The following is a 27,807-nucleotide window of genomic DNA, read 5'->3' on the forward strand; positions in this document are numbered from 1 at the left end:
GGAATCCTAGTTCCCCAACCAGGGTTTGAACCTGCATCCCCTGCATTGGAAGGCAGACTCCCCACCACTGGACCACCAGAGAAGTCCCTCTTTAATCTGACAGGTATGAGGTGATACCTCATTTATTGTATGGTGGGTACCTCATATTTTTGTGTATGGTGTTAGAGAATTTTCTAATTTCATTCTTTTACATGTAGCTGTCCAGTTTTCCCAGTACCACTTGTTGAAGAAACTGTCTTTTCTCCATTGTATATTCTTGCCTCCTTTGTCGAAGATTAATTAACCATAGGTGTGTGGGTTTGTTTCTAGGCTCTCTATTCTCTTCCCTTGATCTATGTGTCTGTTTTTGTGCCAATACCATGCTGTTTTGATTATTGTAGCTTTGTAGTATAATCTAAGGTCTGGGAGGGTTATCCAGCTTTGTTCTTTTTTCTCAGGATTGCTTTGGCAATTCGGGGTCTTTTGTGGTTCCACATAAATTTTAGGATTATTTGTTCTATTTCTGTGGAAAATGTCCTGGGTATTTTGATAGGGATTAAATTAAATATGTAGATTGCTTTAGGTAATATGGCCATTTTAATAGAATTGATTCTTCCAATCCAAGAGCATGGGATATCTTTCCATTTCTTTGAATCACCTTTAATTTCCTTTATCAGTGTTTTATAGTTTTCATAAGTATGTTTTAAAATGTTCATAGTCAAGGATCTTCCTCAGTGGCACAGTGATTAAGAATCCGCCTGCCAATGCAGGGGACACGGGTTCAAACCCTGGTCCGGGAAGATCCCATATGTCACAGAGCAACTAAGCCCATGTGCTACAACTACTGAGCCTGCACTCTAGAGCCTGTGAGACACAAATACTGAGCCCACATGCCACAACTACTGAAGCCTGCATGCCTAGAGCCTGCACTCTGCAAAAAGAGAAGCCACCACAATAAGAAGCCCGTGCACCACAATGAAGAGTAGCCCCCACTCGTTACAACTAGAGAGAGCCCATGTGCAGCAACAAAGACCCAATGCAGCCAAAACTAAATAAAATAAAATTTTAAAAAGGTAGTAATAAAATGAAGGAAATTCTGACACATGCTACAATGTGGATGAACATTGAAGACATTATGGTAAGTGAAATAAACCAGTCACCAAAACACATGTACTGCAGGATTCCAGTTCTATGAGATACTTAGAGGTCAAATTCAGAGAGAGAAAGTAGAATGGTGATTGCCAGGGGGCTGGGGGAACGGAGAGTGGGGAGTTATTGTTTAATGGGCACAGAATTTCAGTTTGGGAAGATGGAATATGTTCTGGTGTTGGGTGGTGATGATGGCTACACAACAGTGTGACTGTACTTAATGCCACTGAACTGTACAACTAAAAATTATTAAAATGGTAGCTTTTGGGCTTCCCTGGTGGCGCAGTGGTTGAGAGTCCACCTGCCGATGCAGGGGACGCAGGTTCGTGCCCCGGTCTGGGAAGATCCCACATGCCACGGAGCATCTGGGCCCGTGAGCCATGGCCGCTGAACCTGCGCGTCTGGAGCCTGTGCTCCGCAACGGGAGAGGCCACAACAGTGAGAGGCCCGCGTACCGAAAAAAAAAAAAAAAAAAAAAAAGGTAGTTTCTATATTATGTGTATTTTACCACAATAAAAAAATGTTAACAGTAAAAATTTTCAAATTAAGTCTATGTCATGGGGGAGAATTAAATAAACAGTATATATATACTAATAATTAAATGCAAAATGTGGAATCTCCTACAAGAAAACTGGCTCTACATTAAAAGAGACTTAAGAGATATAATAACCAAATGAAATTCAATTGGATCCTGATTAGAAAAAATAGATATTTGGGGGAACAACTTGGGAAATTTGAATATGCACTAGATATTAGATACTATGGAATTATTGTTAATTTTCATTGGTGTAATAACATAGCTGAGTAGGAGAATGCCCTTATTCTTAGAAGATGCATGCTGAACTGTGTAGAACTGAAGGATCATGGTGTCTGCAACTTACTTTCATATAGTTCAGAAAACAAAAAGTGTGTGTGTGCATACTAGGCTATTATATATCTCAATGGGAAGTGGTAGTTTTCCCCCAGAAACTACCAGACTCAGCCAAGATCTCAGCAGTTAAGTATATTCTGATTCTGTTCTGCATTGAGTTTAAAAGCAAAATAAAAGGGACTGAGTTCAATACCTTTTTGTTTTTTGAGGAGAGAAAAATGTTTATTGTTTTTACTAATTTGAGAATATATATATATGTAGAGTATAATGAAAGAAAAGCCTATGTAACACTCCCCATGCCATTATTAATTTTTAGAATATATTATTCCAAAATTTTATTTATTTAAAATTTAACACAAATATGATAATATACACTCTGTTCAGTAAACCTGCTTTGTATACTTTATATATTCTGTGTATCTTTTTATGTCAATACATATAGATCCACATTATCTTTTTTTTTTTTTTTTTTTTTTTTTTTTTTTGCGGTATGCGGGCCTCTCACTGTTGTGGCCTCCCCCGTTGCGGAGCACAGGCTCCGGACGCGCAGGCTCCGGACGCGCAGGCTCAGCGGCCATGGCTCACGGGCCCAGCCGCTCCGCGGCATATGGGATCCTCCCAGACCGGGGCACGAACCCGCATCCCCTGCATCGGCAGGCGGACTCTCAACCACTTGCGCCACCAGGGAGGCCCAATCCACATTATCTTTAACAATGGAAGAAGTTATATCATTATTTAGCCAATCTTTTATTGATATTTAAGTAGATTCCAATATATTCTGTAATATGCCATTGTGAATATCCTTCTAAGAATGTCTGTGCATATTTTCAGATTATTTCTTAAGGACAGATTCCCACAAGTGGTATTGCAAGTTTAGGGAGTATGCATGTATGAAATTTTTTTTTTTTTAGATGTTGGGGGTAGGAATTTATTAATTAATTTGTTTATTTTTGCTGTGTTGCATCTTCGTTTCTGTGCGAGGGCTTTCTCTAGTTGTGGCAAGTGGGGGCCACTCTTCATCACGGTGCGCGGGTCTCTCACTATGGCGGCCTCTCTTGTTGTGGAGCACAGGCTCCAGACGCGCAGGCTCAGTAGTTGTGGCTCAGGGGCCCAGCCGCTCCGCGGCATGTGGGATCCTCCCAGACCAGGGCTCGAACCCGTGTCCCCTGCATTAGCCGGCAGATTCTCAACCACTGCGCCACCAGGGAAGACCCCATGTATGAAATTTTGATACCCATGTTATTTATGGGTTGAATTGTACCCCACAGATACATGCGTTGAAGTTCTAACCCCCAGTGTCTCAGAATGTGACTTTATTTGGAGACTTTGTTATGGCAGCACATGCAAACTAGCAAAACCCATCACCAGACTTCTCTCCCAGAACGTTCTACGACTTTATCCTCCTAGTGTCCAGCTCCTCATGCTCCCTAACTGCAGGCATTATCAACCTTTCTAATCCTTTTGAAACTAAGCAGTTATTTTAATTTGTATATCTTTCAAAATTAGTAAGATTTGCATATCTTTGAAAATTAATAAGATTGACTCTCTTGTAAATAGCGCTCATGATAGTCTTTTGCCCATTTTCCTAATGGTGCAGATAAACTTTTAAAAATAATTTTTAAAGTAAGGCATAAATATGGTAAAACACACACACACACACACACACACACACACATACACACACGACTGAAAAAGATGTACAATGAAAATTAAGTCTCCTTCCTCAGACCCTTAGTCCTTCAGTCCCTTGCTCTAGAAGTAAAATAACCATTGCTACCAGATTCTCGTGCCTTTGAGCAAGTTACTTAATCTCTCTGTGCTTCAGTTTCTTCATTTGTAAAATGTGAATAATATCACCTACCTTAATAAAGTTGTTAGGATGATTAAATGTGTTAATTATGAAAAACTCTTAGAACAGGGTCTGACAATGTTTAATGCTATCAAAATCCTTCCAGTGATATTATCTGCATGTATAACTATATGTATAAATATGCATTTTTTTACACATATAGTAGCATACTATACATACTACAGTTGTCTCTCAGTATCAGCAAGGGATTGGTTCCAGGATCCCCCAAGGATACCAAAATCTCAAGTCCCTTGCATAAAATGCTGTAGTATTTGTGTATAACCTATGCACATTCTCCAGTATACTTCAAATCATCCCAATACAACGTAAATGCTATGTAAATAGTTGCCAGTGAGCAGAAAATTCAATTTTTGCCTTTTGGAACTTTCTGGAATTTTCCTTCCCAGTGGTTTCAATCCGAGGTTGATTGAATCCATGGATGTAGAACTGTCCGACATGGGAGGCTGAACATATACTGTAACTTGTCTAGTACTATAACTTGCTTTAAGATACATATCTCGGAGACTGTTCCATATCAGTAGTTACCAATAATTCTCATTCTTTTAAAGAGCTGCATAATATTCCATTGTATATGTGTACCATAGTTTTAAAGTACTGCTCTATTGATGGTATTTAGGTTATTTCCAGTATTTTGCCTATATAAACAATGCTGCAATGACTAGATATTTGCCTATATGGATTGTACGAATTGGGTATAAATTCCCAGAAGCAGAAGAACTGGTGAAAGGGTAGGTATATCTTTAATGCTGATAGATATTTCCAAATCACCCTACAACGAGGAAGTATTGTTTTACACCACCACCACCAATGTATGAGAGTTTCTATTTCCCCATGCGCTCAGTAACACAGTGTGTTTAGATAACTTTTGGAATCCTTGACATTATTGCACCCTTGAACAAACCATGAAAGTAAAGATGAGTGAAAAGTGTCATTGAGTCCATGTCTTGCTAAAAATGACATGATTCATTTAGAAAAATTGCTTCCAACTCAGAAGTTTATTGGATTCAGCAATCATCACCTGTGTCCTGGTCCATCTAGTTATTTAGATCCGATAACATATCAATGTGAATTGTAACACAACCAGCCAATTATTCAAAACAGTATCTCTATCCCTGGCTGAACAGACCAGTTTCAATCAGAGCTAAACATAATCCAAAGAAACAAACTGACTCACACTGTTTCACTTGAAAATCCTGTTTTGCTCTTAGGATAAAAATTAACACAAAACATTCTTTGGTTAACTAACCAGTAACTGTTTTTTATGTACACAATTATAACTAGTGGCTGTAACTAAAACCTGATATAACACTTAAACCCAATAATATAAGAGTCTTACAAGCCTGTAGGACATAATTAGTCAGGCCTGTTTTTGTACAGCCCTTCCAGATAAGAATTTTTTTTTTACATTGTTAACAGGTTGTAAAGAAACAAAACCAAAAAAGGGAAGAACATGTGACAGAACCCTTATATTGCCCACAAAGCCTATTTGTAAAGGGCCAAATATTTGCTATTGGACCCCTTACAGGAAAAGTTTGCTGACTCCTGCAATAGAAGAAAGTACTACACATTGTGTGAGAGAGAAGGGAAAGATGATGGGCATTGAGTAATTTGCCTTTTTTTTTTTTTTAAAGTACTAACATGTAGAAAGGGGAAAGTCTCAGAAAGCTGTTAGGCTAGAAATTATAAAACGAAATAGAAACTGCTCTGGATATCTTCCTAAGGCCTAGAAAAAAATCAAGAGCATTTTTTAGAGCACCTATGAAATGATTCCTCAGAGAACTTATTAACATCAATAATTAGGGCTATACACAAATATTAAATATCTCCATGGCATTTTGCAATTTACAGGGCACCTACAAGCACATGACCTCAGTCAGGCTCACAACATTCCTGTGAAGCAGCTGTAGGTCAGAAATGTCTATTCGTTTTTACAGGAAGAAAGTGAAGCTTAGAGCTGTAAAGTGAGCAATCCAAGATCAACAGCAATAAGTGCCAGGATCAGATCTTGAACCCAGATCTTGAGACTTGATATAATTTTCATATGTCCATATTTCCATAATAATTTGCATCCTGGTTTTACCTTCAATTTGTGTATATTGAATTTATCAACAAATAAAAATGCATTAAATCACAGTTATAAACTGTGATTTGATCTGATATGGGTTCACATATCAGATCAAAAGAGAGTTCTCAAATCAGATTTTTTTCATGACATTTATCATGATTGCAATCATCCTAGAAAACGTAATTTTTCCTTAAATGAATTCAAAGAAATGAAAACATATAACTCTAGATTCTAAATATAAACTCAAAAGTTTAAACTATCTCCTTAAAATATGAGGTTCCTATCAAGACCATACAAATCTGACATAAGGATACACATACAGGTCAATAAAATAGAACTCAGAATCTAGAAATAAACCAATATATTTGTGGTCACTTGCTTTTGAACAGGGATAACAAGACAGTTCAATGGTGAAAGAATAGACTTTCAACAAACAGTACTGAGAAAATTGGATATCTGCATGCAAAAGAATAAATTTGAACTTCCCTGCCTAATACCTATACAAAAATTAACTCAAAATTAATCAAGGAGTAAAATATAAGAGCTAAAACTCTAAAACTCTTAGAAGAAAATATAGGTGTAAATCCTCATGACTGTGGACTAGGAGATGGTTTCTTAGATATGACACCTAAATCACAAGCAACCAAAGAAAAAATATATAAAAACTTTGGTGCTTCAAAGGACACTATCAAGAAAGTGAAAACACAGCCTACAGAACAGAAGAAAATTTTTGCAAATCATATATGCTATAACAGTCTAGTACCCAGAATATTTTTTAAAAACAACACTTATAAAACAACAATAAAAAGACAAATAACCCAATTCAAAAATGGACAAAGGATTTGTATAGACATTCCCCAAATGGTCAATAATAAGCACATGAGAAGATGTTCAACATCCTTAGTCGTCAGGGAAATGCAAATCAAATCCACAGTGAGATATCACTTCACACCCACTACAATATCTATAATAAAAAAGACAAACAATAACAAGTGTAGCACAAGATGTGGAGAAATTGGAACTCTCATACATTGCTGGTAGGAATATAAAATGATGCAAGCTCTTTGGGCAAAAGTTTGACAGTTCTTTCAAAATGTTAAACACAGAGTTACCATATGAACCAACAATTCCACTCCTAGGTGTATACTTGAGAGAACTGAAAACATGATCACACAAAAATTGTACACAAATGTTCACAGCAACATTATTCAGAAGAGCCAAAAAGTGGAAACAACAGAAATACCCATCAACTGGTGAATGGAAGTAAAATGTGGTATATCCATACAATGGAATATTATTTGGCCATAAAAAGGAATGAAGTACTGATACACACTGAAACATTCTTGAACCTTGAAAACATCATGCTAAGTGAAAGGAGCCAGACACAAAGGCCCCATATTGTATGATTCTATTTATGTGAAATGTTCAGAACAGGTAAATGCATAGATACAGAAAGATTAATGATTGCCAGGGGCTGGAAGGAGGAAGAATGGGAAGTGACTGCTAATGGGTATGGGATTTCTTTTCAAGGTGATAAAAATGTTTTGGAATTAGATACTTGTGATGTTGCACAACCTTGTGAATATATTGTACTACAAACCAATGTGTTATACCCTTTAAAAGGGTGAATTTCGGGCTTCCCTGGTGGTGCAGTGGTTGAGAGTCCACCTGCCGATGCAGGGGACACGGGTTCGTGCCCCGGTCCGGGAAGATCCCACATGCCACGGAGCAGCTAGGCCGCTGAGCCATGGCCGCTCAGCCTGTGCATCCGGAGCCTGTGCTTGGCAACGGGGGAGGCCACAACAGTGAGAGGCCCGTGTACCGCAAAAAAAAAAAAAAAAAAAAAAAAAAAGGTGAATTTCATGGTAAGTGAATTATATCATAATAAATTTTTAAGTGGAGTTCTTTAAATTACCCTACCAATACTGTTGTAATGTAAAGCCCTAACAGGGTCTTGGTAGGAGCCAATAAATATAAACCAGAGGATATTTCAAGGGAAAGTTAATATACTTAAAATGGCAAAATAATTGCATAAATCCATGAGTAGACCGGAAAAGTAGAAACAAAAAATGAAGCTGAAAAAAATCCATGATTAAGGAAAAAGTCTTGCAGCTCCAGAACAAGTTTAGGTGAGAGCAAAAATAAACTAATTCCTTATTTAATAATTTTTGCCTTATTTGACTATAACCCTGAATCACAACACCTCAGAGGCATTTCTAGGACACATGAAGGTTTTAAGAATAGCATTATTATGATCCCATTTTATTTGCAGCTCAAGGAGATGAAACAAGACGCCCAGTATTACACATTATTATTTGATGAAGCCAAGAAATTTCACTGGAGGCTCTCTCCTAATACTTTACCTGCTAGCTATTTTCATGTTGAAAATGTCAACTACATCAACTTTAAAGTGACATAATGCCATCTTTGTATCCCTCAGTCTAAACTCATCAAGAATTACTGTTAAGTACAAAAGCCAGTGCTTATTCCAGCTTGCATTCTTACACTGACTAAAAACCTTCTGATTGGTTGAGAATATTCCATTTTCTGGCTACCTACCCAAGAATTAAAATTTTAAATGAAATTTAAAAGTTTCCTTAACTGAACTGAAGTTAAATAATAATAATTCCTACCTTGGACTTCCCTGGTGTCGCAGTGGTTGAGAGTCCACCTGCCAATGCAGGGGACACGGGTTAGAGACCTGGTCCGGGAGGATCCCACATGCCACGGAGTGGCTAGGCCAGTGCGCCACAACTACTGAGCCTGCGCTCTAGAGCCCGCGAGCCACAACTACTGAAGCCCGTGCACCTATAGCCTGTGCTTCACAACAAGAGAAGCCACCGCAGTGAGAAGCCTGTGCACTGCAACAAAGAGTAGCCCCCGCTCACCGCAACTAGAGAAAGCCCGTGCACAGCAATGAAGACCCAACGCAGCCAAAGTTAAATAAATAAAATAAATAAATTTATTAAAAAAAGAATAATTCCTACCTCATATCCCAGCCACAAAGAATGAATGAATGAGCCATTTACCACAGAATTGTGAAGGACCAAGATCCTCTCACATTAAACACAAGATGCAGACAATGATATCATCTTGTTAGAGATTTCTGGAAAGGACATTTTGCAAGAGTGCTTTATGTAAATACCAAGACTTGTTGCTTTATAAGCAATGATCAGCATCCTCATTAGCTCCACCTTTGTGGGGCCAGTGATCATAAGGGATATTTACATAACTCTTTCATATATTCATTTTACTTAATCAGCACAACAACCCTATGAGAGTAGAGACAAGGAATTATTACATTATTAACCATTTTACATTTTTAGGAAGCAGGGATTCAGAATAGGGAAGTGACTTGCCCAAAGTAACCAGGCTGGTCAGCAGCAGACCCAAAGCTGGATCTTCTAATGTCAGATCCCATCTTTCCACCGCATGCCCTACTGCTCCAAGTGAGCTATGTCAAAGGCAGGCTTAGGCATTCTACAAGACGAGAGAATTAGAGGAAAGGAAGGAAAGCGGTGAGGAAATAGAAGGGGACGATGAGAGGGGAAGGCGGTGTTTTATTAGGAAGTGAGTCTAACCACTTTCAATTGCCCCAAATGCCCCTTAAGTGGCAATAGTGCCACAAGTTACCCCTCTCTAAATTAATTCTATGCCCCAGGGTCTACAGCTACTGTTGTTTTATTAGTTGAGAATCATGTTGGAGACTTAAATGTCTAAAACGAAGCTAAAGATTTCTCTCCTCTGAGGTTCTGACAGCCGAACTTAGCCCCTCCCACAAAGGTCCGTGGCCCCTAGATTTCGATCACATTAAACGCCGTAGGGACCGAAGAAACCGTGAGATGTGGGGAAATGAAGGGAAGAGGGTTTGGGTTGGGGAAAGGGGGAGACTAAGGTTGAGCTAAGGAGAGGGGGAGCCTGCGGTGGAGCTGTGGTTGGGGGATGTGGGCTTTTGTGGCTGAACTCGAAGGTGGGGTAGCAAACCAGGATCAGAGCTGACAGTCAGGGTAGAGTTTAAAGGTTCAGGAGAGCATAGGGGAGCTGAGGAGTTGACAGGACCAGAAAAAGACCTAGGAGGGTGCGAGGCTGGGTGGTCTCCAGGGCGCGAGAACCGAGGCGAGGCCCCTCTCGAATGTCTGTGATTGGATGCTCCCTTAAGTCCTGCCTCCCCGGACCCCTCTCCCCTTAAGCCCCGCCCATGCCTCCGGGCGCGCGCCTGGGGAGCGGGGAGGGGGACGAAGCTTGCGAAGGGCGGAGGGGGGGGGATAGGAGAGACTCGTGCACGCGCCCCACTCGCTGCGGGTGCGCGAGCAGCGCGCTCCCGCCGCCCGCGTCGCCATCTTTTCCCCCTCCGTCTGTCTGTCTGCCGTTGGCTTTGTCCGTTTGCAGCGCCGCCCCTCGGCTCCCCGCCACCAGCTCGGCCTGGAGCTGCCCTCTGCCCGCCGGGGCCCAGTCCCGGAGAGCCCCGGCCCGGCCGGCCCGAGCTGCGGCCCAGGGCCCATTGTCCGGCGGTCCGTCTGTCCGGAGGCGGGGCCCAGGGACCCGGAGCGCCGCGGAGCGCCGAGGCGCCGGGTAAAAAGACCCCCGACTCTTTCCCTCCGGGACCAGGCTGAGGATGCAGGGGCTCCTCGCCCCCTCCCTTGGTCGCCGGCTGTCGGTCCTTTTGTCAGTCTGTGTCTGGGGAGGGGAACAGGGGCTCGCTCTGGCCTGGGGGGCGGGGGCCGCCTTGGCTCTGACCCTCCTCCTGCCCCGGGTTCCCGCGACGAGGCCGGACCGGGCTGGCTCCCCACAGCGGCTGTTCCACTTTCCGTCCCTCTGGAGGTCTCGGGCGCGGGAGGGGCGTCCGCGTCGCCGCCCTCCCCGCGTGGGCCCAGGTCGGGCTCAGCCGGGCAGCGCCGGGACGGCCCGGGCGTCTGACAGGCTGGGCTGGAGCTGGGGGAGGGGGAGGATGAGCGTGGGGGCGCCGACCCGGGTGTCAGTCCCGAGTCGCCTTCTCGCAGAAGGGCTTCTAAATTTAGATTTCTGAGAAGACTGTATTGTGTGAGGGTTTGTCTGAGCCGCCTCAGAAGACCTCTGGCTCTTGTCTGATAATTCCCGGGAATCTACCTGTGCTCATGCTTCAGGAAGCCAGAGGGACCGTCTCGGCTGGTTATACACACGCTCCAGACCGAGCAGAAGCGGGAACAGGGTGAACTGTGAGGCGGCTACGTGACCAGCTTTCTTGTCCTCTCCTTTTTGGCAGATACAGATACCTGGGATTCAGGCGAGTTTACTTTGCTCCGTGGGAACTGCACCAGAGCTGGAGGTGGGAGTGCACCCTCTTTTCTTAAAGCTTGGATTTCACCCGTGTTTTCTTGCTAAAGTCTGTGGTGTGTCCTGGAAGCTGCAACCTAACACCTGTGGGAGAGCAGGGACAGTGTTAAAGGGAGACGTTGGCCCCCCTCCCAAGTATTCTTAACCGCATTCTAAAGATGGACAAAACTGCCTCCCTTTTTAAATAGAATCCCTTGTAGACCTGAATCTCACCGGTTACCTTTCTTCCCATCCTGTTTTTCTTCCAGATGGTGATGTTCAGGCTATCCATTTACATTTTTGTATCGGTTTCAGATTCAGGCTTGGGAACTGAGGCAGCGTTGAAAGTTAAACTGTTAGTGAACTTTACGGCCATGTGTCTATGGATTTTATTAGATTTTACTGCTATAAAACAATTGTTTAACCTCTGAGATCTTGTGCAGTCAAGAATGTTATCTGCTAGTGCTAGTTTTTTATTGTTAATTAATTACATAATTAATTAACTTAGTTATTTTCAAGAGTCCACGACCCCACAAGTTTTCTTTTTTTGAGGGAGAAAGAGTATTTGCTTATGTTTTCCCCTTAATCCCTCAGGTGTGAAGTCCCATTGGGTACCATCTGGTTGGTTCCCCATTTGGCCACTAGGAGGATTGTGAGATGCAGTGGACACTGGTGATTTAAATATGCCAGATGTTGATTTCTGTTTCTGACTTGTAGCTTTAGTATTCAGCTGTTGCCTCACCAAGATGATCTGAACAGAGCCTGTGTCATATTATTTGGCCTTCATTCAGAAGGATCTTTATTACCTTTATCTCACGGTTTCAATTTCTGATCTTAATAAGAAGAAAATTTAAAGATTAAGGTTTCATTTTCTTCCTTATACAATAGAGAGCTATAGCTCTGCAAATTTTAGAAAAAAAACATGATAGGCAACCTGCATTTCATTCAACTTTCTACTTTGTGATTCCACAGACTTATAGGAAAAGATCCAAAGTGTAATATTCATTCACTGCTTCAATTTGTAAAATAACTACTTGATTAGAAAGAAATGATCTACACAAACAAAACTTAGAGAACACGTTTCATTAGCATTAGCACTCAACATACTACCTTAAAATTGATTTTTACTGTATACATTTGGAGTTTTTTTTTTTTTTTTAATTAAAGGTCTGAAAAAGAACTGTGTTTGATATGCAGATATGATAGAAGACTGCCTGAAAGCTGCTTCCTTTGCCACTTCCTGTGGAGGCCTGTCTTTACCATTTGCGGTTTCTTTCTTCTTTTGGTAAGGGGAGGCAGGATCTGATTACAGGTCTGAGGTCCTTTCTAGCTACAGAGGAGTTAGTTGGCATAACAGGAGGTGAGTCTTCACTAACTGGAGTGCAAAGTGTAGATGGTAGTAAGTAGCCTCTCATAATGCCTCTTAAGGCAATAAACTACAATTTTATATTTGCTTATTAGTGTGAGTATAATTTGAGAAGGCAGGGACTGAAAGAAAAGTTAGAGGGGGACCACATCCATGTTCTCATCTTTGGTAGGAAAAAGAATATCTCCTTTTAATCTACGTCTGTTTATTCACTCTGTCTTTCAAAGAAAATTCACAGCTTCCACTACTAATGCATTTCAGACTCTCTAACAACACTTAATGCTGGGAAAGCCTTTCTTATAACTAACCAGGAAGCTCTAGGCTTAAGTATCTGTTCTCTCCTATTTCAGGGAAGCAGGTGCATGTCTCTGCAGCACTTTTCATTTGGGGACCTTTTCTCTTTGTTCTTCCCACTCTTTGCTACAAGAGGCTGGATTGAGAAGAGGCACTAAAGTTATTAACTTTGACCACCACTCGGGAGCATGTGAGCAGGGCCAGGTTGATGTTCTACATTGAGGTATTGAATTAGTACCCAGCAATGTGTATGGCACCTAGCTCTTCTGGTAAAAGCCCATCTTCAACACGAAGTCTGATTTGCTTTAGTGCCCTGTCATCCACAGTCCCTAGCACTGTGCCTGCATCCCTAGGTAGAGGCTCTATTTCCCATGTTTCATTTACAGATGCCCAGGAGTTTTGAGATATTTCCTGTCTCACAGGGATGTGGTGCCTTCGTCACCTCCAGGAGAGATAACTTCTTGAAAAAAACATCTGGAGGCTCTCATTGGTGCAGATTTCAGGGCTTGACTTCCAGAGGGCATGTGACATATGAGCTGCCACCCTCTTTAGCTTCCTTTGCTTCCTTTTACAATTCATGAGGGTTATCTCTTTGAGCCCATGGTGCTTCTAACGCTGGTTGCCTGAGTTTTTTTGCTTCCTTTTCTACCTTCTGAGCTTGATCATGATCACTTAACAGTATTATGGATTCCAGAGTTGGATTTAGAGTGGAATTCTCTAAATCCTTTGGAATTCTCTCTGAAACTTCTTGGGACCTTAAAGTTGTGCTAGAGATTTCTTTCTTTCTTTCTTTAAGAAGTTCAGTGATTTATAACTGGTGAATTTTATATATGCTCAAAAACTATTTTAAAAAGTCTCTCATCTTTTAATTGTGTATAATTTATGAGCAAAATGACATGTGCTAACATTATCCTTTTTTTTGTAGGTCAGCACCTTGCAAGGAGGTAGTAACATCCAGTCGTGAAACTGGGAAAAGCCAGAGCTCTTGGATCAGGGAAACATGTCCCGTCGGAAACAGACAAATCCAAATAAAGTTCACTGTGAGTACTGGGCTTTTTATTCTGGAACCTGAGAACGCTGAGGGTTGGAAAGGAAGAGTAATCTGAATTTAGGTGATCGACTCACACTAATTTGTGAAGAAAAAAGGGTTAAAGGGTTAAACATGATGGATTTAAAGTGTTTCTATGCTGGAGGAGGTCTTAGAAACCTGTCTTAGGAATAGGTGCTCTTGATTCATCTTTAGTATTCACATTAACAAACATTTATAGGATTCCTACTCTGTGCAAAGCCTTGTGCTAGATGCCAAGGCCGTAAAACAATATAAAAATGTATAAGACTATAACGTAGCCACAGATATATAGATAGATGAGCATATAGCAAGATAATATATGCTAAGTGCCAGATAGGGATGCTGCAGACTGTGTGTACTACAGAAATTAAGAGGAGGGAAAGGGACTTCCCTTGCGGTCCAGCGGGTAAGACTGTATTTCCACTGCAGGGGCCACGGATTTGAGCCATGGGTTTGATCCATAGGTGGGGAACTAAAATCCCATGTGCCCTGAGGCCAAAAAAAAAAAAAAAAAAGAGGAGGGAGAGAGCTCCATGGACTGAGATAGCCAGGGAATGCTTGATGGAAGAGGCCTTAGACTATGAACTTGAACTGGACCTTGGAAGGTAGAAAGTGGATTCTTTAAAGAAAGAGGAAAGGAGAGGTAAAATCAGGTAGGGGAAAGCAAAGAAACAAAGAGGGAATGCACGTGGTATGTTCAGGGGACAAGGAGACTTTGTATGAAGCAGAAGTTGAATTTGTCCAGAAGCCATAGAACATGACGTTGGAGATGTTTAACTTTGCATCGTAGAGGCCTGAAGGCCAGGCCAAGTTCACGCTTCATCCTGACTGCAAGGAGCTACTGAAGGTTTTTAAGCAGGGAGAATGGAGTGACATTCAGAATACAGTGTTTTGGGACTACAAAATAGTGTGTGGGATGGATCACATGAAGAAGAGACTGGTAACAAGAGCCAGCTATGCACTATTGCCTTGCATTATTTCTCAGCAGGTTCATATATATGTTTTATTTTAGTAATTGGATTGTAAACTTCTGGAGGGCAGACACTATATCCCATATATAATTCCTGCTATCCCTCTCTACTTCTAGCACTGCTCATAGTGGGTTTTCAAAAGTGCCTTATTGGGCTTCCCTGGTGGCACAGTGGTTGAGAGTCCACCTGCCGATGCAGGGGACACGGGTTCGTGCCCCGGTCCGGGAGGATCCCACATGCCGCGGAGCGGCTGGGCCCGTGAGCCATGGCCGCTGAGCCTGCGCATCCGGAGCCTGTGCTCCGCAATGGGAGAGGCCACAACAGTGAGAGGCCCACACACCGCAAAAAAAAAAAAAAAAAATCATCAAAAGTGCCTTATTAAATTAATACTAATATATCTATGTAGATTTGAGACAATTAACCAGTTTCCTGTGATCTGGGGAGATAAGCATCCTCATTCAAATGTAAAAAAGAGACAAATAGCTCCATGTTCTTATGGGGGACTGACTAAAGTACAGCAACATTTGAAGGGAATTCAGTGGTATAACATATGAAAGTTTTTTGTTTTTTTTAAGGAAAAAAACCTACATTTGAGAGGATAGATCAGTCATGGAGTTAAGATAAGAGGACTAAAATTTATTAAAAACATACTGTATGCCAGACAGTATGTACCTTATTTTATTTTATTGGGAAATTTCAAAAGTAGGAGAGAAAACAGTAGGTTCAGAGGAATTAAGAGGACTTCAGCATTTTATATATTAAATGAGATTAGGGTAGCAAACTTTCATATACAATTCTTCAAGAAAAGTTTTATAAGACAGCACAAGTTGGATACTTCTAGGAGTGTATTCTGGAGTAGGGGATATGGAAGGCTGCCTAATATAAAGGCGAGTGGTTCAGGATTTAGAAACTGCTGCTAAAACAGTGAAATTTAGTGGGCCTGAATGTGAGGATTTTCAAGAGAGATAAAATGAAGTATCTCTACCATAGGTAATACAACACAGAGGTTCAGAAGGTTTGTCTTCTCCTCTCTGGTGGAAGGTGGATATTGAGAAAAGACACAGATGTGACCCCAAGAAGGCAGGGCAGGAAAGGAACTCTTAGTAGAGTGATGGGTTTACAAATAAGGCAATCACTGGAGTTGGGCATTTACCTCTAAAAGCCACCTGTCCAAAGAGACTTTGAGGAAAGTAGCTGGTGGGGATGATAGTATGATCAAGTACAGGGAAGCCAGTAAATGCTTGTGTGGCCAATGCCTGCGCCCACATAGCATAAGTCCATAGCTGCATCTCCTCCCACCGTAATCAGTCAAAGCCAAGATGAGCTGGTACTGGAGTTGGAAAACAGATGGACAAACAGACCACAGAGAAGGAGGGAATATCATATCCACAGCTGCAGAAATGCAGTTTCTAGAGTTGAGCTAGTGAAGCTTGTAGTAGTGTGGTGGAGCGGGTGGGACTTTGCAGTGATGACCATTAAGAGGGCTGTGAATGGAAATGTTCAGGTGCAACTAAAAAGTGGACCCACAAGGAGGGGCTGTTTTCAGTGATGCATTTGGGCAGGGAATTGTGAAGGCATATCACATGATGGACTAAGAAAGAAGAAAGACACTGAGATTTGCTGGTCTCTGAGGACCTTCTACTTATTTACTATTTGGGGACTGAAGCTGGTCCTACATTTTTTGGAAGGTCATCTTCTCATTGCCCACAATAATGCCAAGTAGAAATAGGTAATTTCAGTCTTCTGACTAGGTGCGTCTCCTAACCCCTTGCAGTGAAATAGAACCAATCAAATGTATTGAATTTAATGCTGCTCATCTATTTAAAGTAAACAGAATGAATTCAAGGTCTGGGAGGCAGGAAGGTCTGCAGAAGCTTTGCTTAAATGTCAAAGCCAATGGCATTTGAGCAGAGTAATGGCTGAGCTCCATTAGATCTGCCTTCTGGGAACAAGAGGATTGTGTAGCAGGCAGCTCCTAAAAGAATATATTAAGAAGCCCTCCTAAAAGAATATATTAAGAATCCCATTGCTGTTCCCTGGCAGCATCTGTCTGATCCACTTTAGAAGTCAATGGGCATGCTGCTCTGGCATATACTTGGCTTTCCTCAGGATTGTCTCTGTATCTAAATTACCATCATGATCTCTCCTTTACCCAGAAACGTCCAGGCAGACTCTTGTGTTTTGCCCAGTTCCTTAATAGACTTGATGCAGAGCTTTTGGAATAAAAGTCCAGAATTGTTGTTAGTCACAGAGGAACTGCATATGGGTTGAAATCTCTGTAGACCTCTTCCCTCCCTCCTTCCTCATCTCACCCCCTCTGAATACAAATTTCTGTAAACTGTTTCTAGAGAGGTTGAAAATACAATCATTTGCACACTTTCATTTGGTGCTTTTGTACCAAGCAAACCACTAAGTAAAGGAAAACTTCCATTTCTTAAGAGACTTTTGTTTTCAGATTATATATGAGACTAAAAACTTTCAACTTCAATTAAAGTTTTCAGCTTTTACAGAGAAGTAGGAAAAAGAAGCCTTCAAAGCCCCTTCTCTTCTAAAAAGTGCAGTTTGTTTTGTCTTCATTCATTGTCAGCATCCTTGTGAGGTAAATGGTTCTGTTCCCAGTATGTGATAGCACCTCGGATTACGGAGACTGTCAGCTAGAAAAGGAATCCTAAGTGCCCCACTCCCAGTACTAACTCATTTTATTCTGAATTTGACATCTGCTCTCTTAGAATATGTCTCAGCTGCTTCACTTAATTTAAGTCAGCCAGACATTGCATTTATTTAACTGCACCAAAGACTCAAGAAAGAGAATTGTAAAATCTTTGTCTTCCAGTAACTTTCATCTCAGGCTTCTCATCTGTTCTGCAGGCTTGTTTGCATGGCTTTGTTCTTATCTGGTCTAAAAAACCTTAGCCAAATCAGACCAACAGTATCTTGATTTCATACCACAAAAAGGAGAGGTGTAGTACCTTGCTTTTTACTGTTGAACTTAGATGACTTTTTCTCAACTATTAATAGGCAAATAAATACCCATGTTAAAGAAGATGGTTGCCCTACATTAATATCTAGAAGCCAGAGGATTTTTTTTAACCTACTCCAACAGTCTCAAGATAGAAGGAAATAATAATGCTACATTGTAAAAGCAGGCAACTGTATAACACTTCTTAATCACTAGTATCTGTATGAATCACATTATACTTGAGTTAATATGACATACTTTTAGCAATTATCACTACCTTCTTATGAAAGGATAATTCTGGACAGTCAGATTTAGGGATTAGGTAAATAATGACTACTGGGAGATCATTCACATATCTTTTTCTGTGAGGTCTGCCAGAATCCCTCTTTATGGTTTTTATATATTTTGCTTTATGTTGGTATTTAAATAAGAATAGCCCTAAAGAGTAAAGTTTACCTTAGCCTTTTTCCCAAGTCAGGAATGGAATAAAATAGAGGAGCATAGCTTTTCTTTCCAAACTGCCAAAAAAGGAATAGCCCAACTATCCTAGGTGAGAATGCTCCCAAAAGTCCTAGATAGGGCAGCTGTATTGAACAGACTCTTCTCTGTTCTGTGAAGGTTGAAATATTTAGACAACTTCAATAGGAATAAATTTTTAGCTCAAGTTTGATAGAGACTAGACTGAATTACTAGCTGATCTTGAAAATTACATATCCTTATAGATGTCCTTCTAATACAGTGGTGATTCCCCATTAAGAAAGGTGGGGGGGACTTACCTGGTGGCACAGTGGTTAAGAATCCACCTGCCAGTGCAGGGGACACGGGTTTGATCCCTGGTCTGGGACGATCCCACCTGCCGTGGAGCAAACTAAGCCCGTGCACCACAACTACTGAAGCCCAAGTGCCACAACTACGGAGCCTGCGCTGTAGAACCCGTGAGCCACAACTACGGAAGCCCGTGCACCTAGAGCCCATGCTCCGCAACAAGAGAAGCCACCGCAATGAGAAGCACGTGCACCGCAACAAAGAGTAGCCCCCGCTCGCCACAACTAGAGAAAGCCCGCGCACAGCAACGAAGACCCAACACAGCCAAAAATAAAATAAATTAATTTAAAAAAAAAAAGAAAGGGGGGGAAGTGTAGATTCTTAGTATGTTATAAACCTAGCTGGTTTCGGGATGGCATTGATGAGAATGGTCTGCCACTGATAACTATATGCTGGTACATAGCTTGTTCCTTAGTGTCTTATCCGCCCACGGCCACCAGGTCCCAAAACAGGCATTTACCCAGAAGAATTCAGGAACTATTCCAGTTAGCCATGGTCTGTGGTTACAGAGGAACCAACGTGGAGAAATTAAATATCGTACTCCTGCAAAGAGGGAAGAGGAGGCGCTGTAACACAGAACTCATTTTTTGCTCTCCCTAGCGGTGATTTATATCCAGTGTGTCATCCTGAATATTATGAAAGTGGACTTAAAGCAGGTTATTTTTCGTTTACTTGAGGGCTGTGTGGCTAGAAGTACACTTGGAATCTTAGCACCTCTATTCCCACTCATAGTGTCAGTCAGAATAGCCATAATATTTTTTTCAGGCTTTTTAATAATTTCTGATGTAAAGTTTAACACTTAAAATTATGTTTGCCCCCCCGCCCAGCCATAATATTATTCTAACCCAGGCATGGTAACTCATCACATGGAATCAGAAGCATAAAAATGGTGGTTCCTTCCGTCAGTCCTGGCCTTGAGAACATTATCTTGGTATTTGAGTTGTATATATCAGTTTCTGATGGTAGGAAGGTAACACTAACACTAGGATCAGAGCTATTCTTGTCACACAAGAGACAAGCGTTTGTTTTCAGTAAAATTGCTCTAATGAACCTCTTAAAATTCTGTTTACAACTCTGCTAGAAAGCAACTGAAAAATATGGTAATTAAGGGTTGGACAGACCGGGGTCTGAATACTTAGTTCCACCATAGACCTTAGTTTTCTCCTAAGTAAAATATGGATAGTAATACCTACCACATAAGAGTTTTGCAGAGAATCAAGGTGAGGTAGCAACTATAATGCACTTAACGTAGAGCCTGGAACAAGAAGTGCCAAATATCACTATTATTAGCATTTGGCACTTAGCATATAGTAGATGTTCAATGAATATTTGCTGAACAAATACCTAAATGAATCACATGAAGCCTACTTCACATCAGTTCTTTCATTGCCCAAGGACTAGTTGTACAGGTCAACTGACCAGTTCATTCCTCCTACATCATTGTATCAGCCTCGGAATCTGAGCCTGTTTAATTTCCTCTCTCTCTTCATTAAGAAAGCGCCTGGTCTATTGTCAGACATTTCACTAGGGCTTTTTATTATTCTCTCTTGGTGGCTGGAGAATGGGGACTGTAGTTTCCACTCTGACTGAGATAATGGAAACCTCGAGAAACCCAATTCTCTTTTCTCCTTATGCCTGGCCTCTTGGAAATAAAAGAGCACTTAAATGTTAACTCTTCAATAACCACACAGATCCCAGGCAGAGTTCCTCACAGTAAATGCATAATCAGGATGGGTTTGGGGCTTTTGGATACTGCATACAAAGAAGAAAAAAAAAAGACCACACTAAACCAAGGAGACTAGATGAAATATTACCTGTTGCAAATTGGTTGGCATGTTTCAGGAAGTTTGTTCCTCAGCAGAAATGAGTTCACATGTTATCTGTTTTCCTTTTAATCCATTATTTTTGATTTGCTCTTGGCTAATTCTAATAGATGTGAGAGAGTAAAGGAAGAACTTCTAGAGTATGTCTTGTAAGGAGAATGGATGAAAGATGGGGTCATAGATACTGTTTCAGATGGATTATTTGAAGCACTTGTTTATAGTCAGAGGCAGACAGAATCAGGACCATATTGCTAATACACTGAGATTCAGAGATTGTGCCCAGATTTTTTGCCCCATCTTCATTCCATCACTTTGCCGCTTGCCTCTGTCTCCCCAGTCCTGATGGAAGGTTATAAATAGAATTGAGATTTTGATGTTAAATTGGTAAAGTAGCAATTGATCACCTTTAAAAGGAGTCAATATTAGGAGGATTTAAGAGAAGCAAATGATGCTTTCTAGAGCATCTGGCTTGTTTCCCAAGAAGAGTAGCTGTGCCCGGAAACCACTGGAGGCAACAAGCTGACTTGGAGATGAATGACCCCACCACAGGGTACCTGCCTGTCTCCTACCTTTGAATGGTCTGACTTTCCAACCAGCTTGCCTGGGGATGTACTGCCCAGCTGGTGGCCTGACTATTTTTCCTTGTGACCACCAGGGGATCAAGTATTTGCTGGGCTAGAAGAGCAAGCCCGCCAGGCGATGATGAAAACTGATTTTCCTGGAGACCTTGGCAGTCAGCGACAAGCTATCCAACAACTAAGAGATCAGGACTCCAGTAGCAGTGAGTTCTGCACCTTCTGGTAATGACTCAGGGCAATGGGAGAAGCATTATCAGAGTGTGTGTGCTCTGGGGATTATGCATGGGGGTTGGGAGGAAGACATGAAGAAGGAGATTTGTGGATCCTCAGTGTTCCCAAAGGTGTTCTAAGGTGTATGGGCATATGCTTGTCCAGAGAGAGAACAGGTTTTTTTAACTCAAGGACTGCAGTACTTGGCATAGTGCCATACACAGATAGATTTGTGATGACTGTGACAGACAGGGGCATAGGAATAATGAGTGCTCAAGCAGCCCCTGGGCTAGGTCAAATGAAAAGAAAAAAATCCCTGTCTCCTAGGATCTGTTTATTCATAATTAATAAAATGTAAGAGTGGTATTAATGAAAGTTTTGCTTGAGGACCCAGTTTTAATGTTTTATAAGAGGACTTGCTTACCAGTGAGATTATGCAGCATGTAAAATGGTAATGTCGAGGTCTTCCCACACCAAGTCCTGAGTAGATCCCTTTGGTTAAGAGATTGAAAAGACAGTGGCTGGTAACTGGTTGAGCCTCATGGATTGTCTGTTCTGTGACTTGCTTGAACAAATACACTTTGAGATGTGTTATCTCCTAGGATGATTTCCACATCTGATCCATCTGATATTGGTTATTATTGGTGTCAATTCATATGACATTTCTGATTTTTCTCCATGTTCGGGGTTGGAAAAGAAAGAAGAGGGTGAGAGTTCTGTACCTTCCAGGAACTACATTTTCTATTTAAGCTAATACTCTAGCAATAAAAATAATAATTTAGCAAGTAATTGGTCAGGTACATAAAAGTGAACCAAATATTTCTAGAAAATCTGTGGGAGCCACCAGTTTGAGTAATAGGTAGGAATGGCAATAAAGTCTGATAGGTTTCCATTCTGGAAAAGTTGCATCATCCCTCTGCATGGCATACTTACTCTTTTTTTAATCTTTCTAGTAGAGAGATATATTTGGATTTTTGATGAATTACAAAAAGTGTTTGATACAGTGTTGTCTTAGACTACAAGTATTCCAAATGAGCTCATGAGAAAATATAGTATGATTTAATCTGTGCCAACCCTTATTACTGAGATGGATTCACACTAAAGCTTTGGACCAAGGAATAAGGCATACTGTAGATCTTTCCAGGGCCCAAATCCAGTCCACCAACCAAGTGAAGTATCTAACAGAGACACATGTATCTACTAGCAGATGATTTGGTTAGATTTTCTTTTGAAGAAAGGGAATGTAACCAGTTTTGCCCAGTTCTTGGTAGATTTAGAAATTATGTAAGGGATAGTACAGAGAAGATAAGAAGTACGCTGTTAGCTAGGAAAGCTGAGTCTCACTGCTGATGCTGAGAGCCTGGTGAAACTCTATCCTGTATTTCTCTTGCTGACAGTCAGGCCCAGGAGTCTAGGATCTAGGTGGTGTTAGGATGGGACTGGAGTCTGACAGCTTCCCTAGGTTTGGCGTCCTCTTGTGATCTTCAAAGTACTAGCACTTTTTTTTCCTTTCAGAAAGAACTCCCTATGTTATTGTGTTTTTTAAAAATCATTTCTTTTCCAATTTTATAAGTAATAGAGGAAAAAAATCAGCTCACACAAACCTTGCAGATCCCCTAGCCACAGGCAGACCTCTGCACGGCCACATCTTGCACCCTGAACTAAAACACATCAATTCTTACTTTAGCCACAAGAAATTATATTTCATCCTAAAGTAAAGAATATCCTGTTCCCTCCACTTGATGCATTCAATAATCCATCAGATAATCCATAGAACCACCAGAAACAATGGACTTATTTAACGTAGAATGCTGAGTTACTAGCAGGGTAAGGACACCGTGAGTCAAATACCACTACAGAATGCCCGAGGTTGGTTGCTTAACGTTTCCACTGTACTGAGCAGCTTTTTCCCTATAAAGTGACATTTTCACCTAATTTCCTACTGCCTCCTTTATTGAGAAGAGGAAAGAAAAACTTGTTGGTGTTTCTGTAATCATGCCTTGGGGTTTGTTGGGAGAGAACAGATTAGTGGGTCTCAGAATAGAATAGTGTACGCGACACCATGGAGAAATTGTGCGGGGAGGTTATGGAGAAAAGTAAGTAATAAAATCAGTGATGAGCATTGGTAAGTCAGAAGTGGTGTGTTGGAATGAGCATGGTGTGAGGTGCATGGGAGGTGTGATTTGAACGTGTGAGATACTTGGGAACCCTGTGTAAGAAGTTATCATTTTTATGATAATATACAGGACCTAATAACCATTTTCCAATACAGTTTTGCCTCCGATTTTCTCTTTAGTGTGTATATGGCAATATAAACAATTATAGCTGGCTTCCACTTAACGTGATTTGTACCCAAATAAGCACTGATACAAACTATATTATGGAAGATCTGAGAATGTTTTCCATTTTAGCTGCAAACTTTAGGGTGGAAAGCAGCGTAAGATGTATTCACGCAAAAATCAGAACAAGTGACCAGTTTGTGTGTTCCAGGTGACAGTGAGGGTGATGAAGAGGAGACCACACAAGATGAAGTCTCTTCCCATACATCAGAGGAAGACGGAGGGGTGGTCAAAGTGGAAAAAGAGTTAGAAAATGCAGAACAGCCTGTTGGTGGGAACAGTGTGGTAGAGCATGAGGCAAGTGACAAATGGCTACTGAGTCCGGGAACCTCCTTACCCTTCTACTCTGCCCAAGATGCCTGTCTTCCACATGTAACACTCTTGCCTCTGAGGGTCTCCTGGGCTTCATATGAAGCCTCTCTTCTTTCCCACCATGAGTTACCCAAACCTCAGACACTCAGTTCTCTTCACACCCAGCTTTCCTTTTCCACCCACATATCACTTCACTCCCACACAGCTCTTCTTCCTAAAGCTCCCCACTTCTTCCCAGCAGAACATCAGTCTTTGCAAAACTATTAGTTGACTTCCTCAGGTGTACTCTTGAATATGCTTGCAAATTTCAGTCAAAGTGTTAAGTGAGGTGCCATCTTTTCACTAAACTGTTTCCTAAGGATTCCTGCAAGAGGCATGGCAGTAGGGAAAGCTGATCTTCTCTCTACAGAGTTTACCTTAGGGGAAAAAGAAATAGATAAGCTCTCTCTGGAGTAATACTATGTCTTCATGGCAGGAAGCCTTGGAGAAAATGAAGATGGGAGCAAATTTAATTCCCTTTCCCCTATCACTTTTTCCTTCGACCCACACTGGGAACCTAGTAATAACATATGATAAGAGGTTGTGTTCCTTTTAACAGGATACCCTTTTAAAAGAAGTAGGGGCAGGGAAGAGACTGGTAAACTGTGTTCATGAATCACCTACTTGTTAAATTGCAGGTCACGGAGAATTTGAATTCTGACCCCTTACTTGGACTCTGCCAGTGTCCCCTCTGCCAGCTGGACTGTGGGAGTCGGGGGCAGCTGATTGCGCATGTGTACCAGGTATGGCCTGCGGAGCCGCATGCTCCAGAACACGGGTGCCAACAACTTGTGTAGCCTTTGCCTCCAACCCCGGAAAGAACCTTGGGTTGTTGCTTCCACCAAGACTCCACTCCAATCCTCAGAAAATTGTAGAGAATAAGTGGGATATGTTGAGTGAATATGTTCTGGGTTCCCAGGCAGACACACTGTGAAAATTAAGTATCATTTTTTTTCTAAATTACTTAAGGCATATTTTAAATAGTGAAATAGAAACTGGGCTTTGTTTTAAAGAAGAAAAAATGAGTTAACATAGGTGTTTCTGAAGTATTGGAGAAAGATAGTGTAAACCAGGGGATCAGAACTAGACAAACTTTTGTTTCCTTTTTTTCCCCTGATCCAGTCGCAGAACATGTGCCTTATGCTCTGTATTGAACAGGCATTAGTACACATGGCAGCCTGAGTTTTACCATAAAGATAATTGGTTCATGAGGAGAAGCATTTCTTCAGAAGACTGATTTTAAAAGACTGAAGAAAAGGCAGTGCATTTAAATACCTTTTGGATATCAGTCTTTCCATCCAGCTTCTAGACTTGACCTTCAGTTCTCCTTTGAAATGCACTTGTGGGCTTCCCTGGTGGCACAGTGGTTGAGAGTCCGCCTGCCGATGCAGGGGATACGGGTTCGTGCCCCGGTCCGGGAAGATCCCACATGCCGCGGAGCGGCTGGGCCTGTGAGCCATGGCCGCTGAGCCTGCGCGTCCAGAGCCTGTGCTCCGCAATGGGAGAGGCCACAACAGTGAGAGGCCCGCATACCGCAAAAAAAAAAAAAAAAAAAAAAAAATGCAGTTGTACCTACACAGCATGTGACAAGCAGGCCGTGAGAAATTATCCTGAGCAAGAATTCCTCTCAGGCTCTGGAGTCCCATTGTCCCCCAAGCCAGCCATGTCCCAGTACGTAGTCAGAACTCAAACTAATGAAATCTGAGTGATGGTCTGGATGGCCTTGCCCTTCTGAAGGCCCTTTTAACACAAGAGACTCTTACTTTTCCAGGTGCTAGATAGGGAGAATAGTTGCAAGTCCTTGTTCTAAGACTAAGGAAAGGGGACATTTCCCAGAAAGTAGTTCCTAAGTGGGTACAGATTGTCCTGGAGCTGGTGTGAGTTGACAGATTAAGGCTCTCTTTTACAGCACACTGCAGCAGTGGTGAGCGCCAAGAGCTACATGTGTCCTGTCTGTGGCCGGGCCCTTAGCTCCCCCGGGTCATTGGGTCGCCACCTCTTAATCCACTCGGAGGACCAGCGGTCTAACTGTGCTGTGTGTGGAGCCCGTTTTACTAGCCATGCCACGTTTAACAGGTTAGCCGGGCAACTGACCCTCTGTGCTGGGAACAAATTACTGGGTGTGGGTTCTGCTTTCCCAAGTCAAAGTGAAGGTTAGAGACGGGCAAGGCAAAGGGAACTGACTCTTGACTCTTTGGAAATACGAGTAATGAGGCTAGTAAATATGTCCATTCCACTAGACATCCTCAAAGGGAAATGAATTCTCATTTCTTTCCTCGATCAGAATATCTTCAACTAGAAAGAGATGTGGGAAAGACCAAGACCATTCATGATAAAGCATGGAGAAAGAAGTTACAGGGTGCTGAGAGGACCCTAATGTGAGGACAGAGTCTCCACTGTGTCCCAGGAAGACTGGAACTGTGTAACTTGTGTCTTAGTCCCGTCTGCTAGTGTACAACACAGGGTCGGCTGGGGGGAGGTGGAGCCAGTGGACTGGACCTCCCCTGAAGGCAGCCTCCGCCTCAAGGAGGACTGCCCTGCACAGTTCCTACAAACACCATCAGTCCGGCTTGAATGGAACTGCACATTGTAAGGGCTCATCTGATTTCTGGTGGCTTGCTATGGCGGTTGGCTCAGCCCCAAACTCCAGGTGGGCTTTAAGACTTGGTAGACAACCTAGCCCAAAGAAGGGCAAGGGTGGAAAGGTAGAGGAGGTCTCCCAAGCACTCATACTGACCCCTAGTGGTGAACTTGGAGCAACTGGCCTGGTAGGACAGAGTAAGTCAGGGCTGGATACCTGACTTAGACCGTGGCATTAACCATCTAAAATTTTTGCTTTCCAGTGAGAAACTTCCTGAAGTCCTTAATATGGAATCCCTACCGCCAGCCCACAGTGAGGGCCCCTCCAGTGCTGAGGGGAAGGACATTGCCTTTAGTCCTCCAGTGTACCCTGCTGGAATTCTGCTTGTGTGCAACAACTGTGCTGCCTACCGGAAACTGCTAGAAGCCCAGACCCCCAGTGTACGCAAGTGGGCCCTGCGTCGACAGAACGAGCCTTTGGAAGTCCGGCTGCAGCGGCTGGAACGAGAGCGCACAGCCAAGAAGAGCCGGCGGGACAATGAGACCCCCGAGGAGCGGGAGGTAAGGCGCATGAGGGACCGAGAAGCCAAGCGCCTGCAGCGCATGCAGGAGACAGATGAGCAGCGGGCACGCCGGCTGCAGCGAGATCGGGAGGCCATGAGGCTGAAGCGGGCCAATGAAACCCCGGAGAAGCGGCAGGCCCGGCTCATCCGGGAGCGGGAGGCCAAGCGGCTCAAGAGGAGGCTGGAGAAAATGGACATGATGTTGCGAGCTCAGTTTGGCCAGGACCCTTCTGCCATGGCAGCCTTAGCAGCCGAAATGAACTTCTTCCAGCTACCTGTGAGTGGGGTGGAGTTGGACAGCCAGCTCCTGGGCAAGATGGCCTTTGAAGAGCAGAACAGCAGCTCTCTGCACTGAGCCACACCCTCCTGCCTGCCTTCCCACTCAGCCGTCCCCAGGGTCCTGTCCTTGCTGCTGGAGGCAGGCCCGAGTTTGTTGCAGGTGGACCTGTGTACCCCTTGCATATGGGAGCAGGATGATGGGGTCAGGAGGGACCCAGCTCAAGGCAGCTCTGGATGAGGGAGCAGGCACTCCAGACACCTCGACTCCCCAGCCCACTGCTGCAGGGCATGCGCATAGGACTCTGGGGCCCTAGTGTGGCCCACGCCCACCCCACGGAGTTGTGAGGGCTAATAAATTAATTTTATCTTTACTG

At 42.5% G+C, this 27,807-nt stretch overlaps 1 protein-coding gene across 4 annotated transcripts; it reads left to right on the plus strand.

The window, feature by feature from the left end:
- The first annotated feature begins 10,490 nt into the window (after positions 1-10,490).
- ZNF821 (zinc finger protein 821) lies at positions 10,491-27,777 on the plus strand. Of its 4 annotated transcripts, XM_060083991.1 has the most exons (8): positions 10,491-10,506; positions 11,177-11,239; positions 13,812-13,926; positions 21,189-21,314; positions 23,812-23,957; positions 24,650-24,754; positions 25,921-26,087; positions 26,855-27,777. In XM_060083991.1, the coding sequence occupies exons 3-8, from the start codon at positions 13,887-13,889 to the stop codon at positions 27,507-27,509; spliced, it is 1,239 nt and encodes a 412-aa protein (XP_059939974.1). In that variant the 5' UTR covers positions 10,491-10,506; positions 11,177-11,239; positions 13,812-13,886; the 3' UTR covers positions 27,510-27,777. The 4 variants fall into 4 exon arrangements, with proteins under 4 accessions (XP_059939974.1, XP_059939976.1, XP_059939977.1 ...); XM_060083993.1 differs by lacking the exon at positions 21,189-21,314; XM_060083994.1 differs by lacking the exon at positions 25,921-26,087 and having other exon boundaries at positions 26,855-26,940.
- The last annotated feature ends 30 nt before the right edge of the window (positions 27,778-27,807 follow it).

Source organism: Mesoplodon densirostris, chromosome 19 (assembly GCF_025265405.1).
Source record: "Mesoplodon densirostris isolate mMesDen1 chromosome 19, mMesDen1 primary haplotype, whole genome shotgun sequence".
Classification (NCBI taxonomy): domain Eukaryota; kingdom Metazoa; phylum Chordata; class Mammalia; order Artiodactyla; family Ziphiidae; genus Mesoplodon; species Mesoplodon densirostris.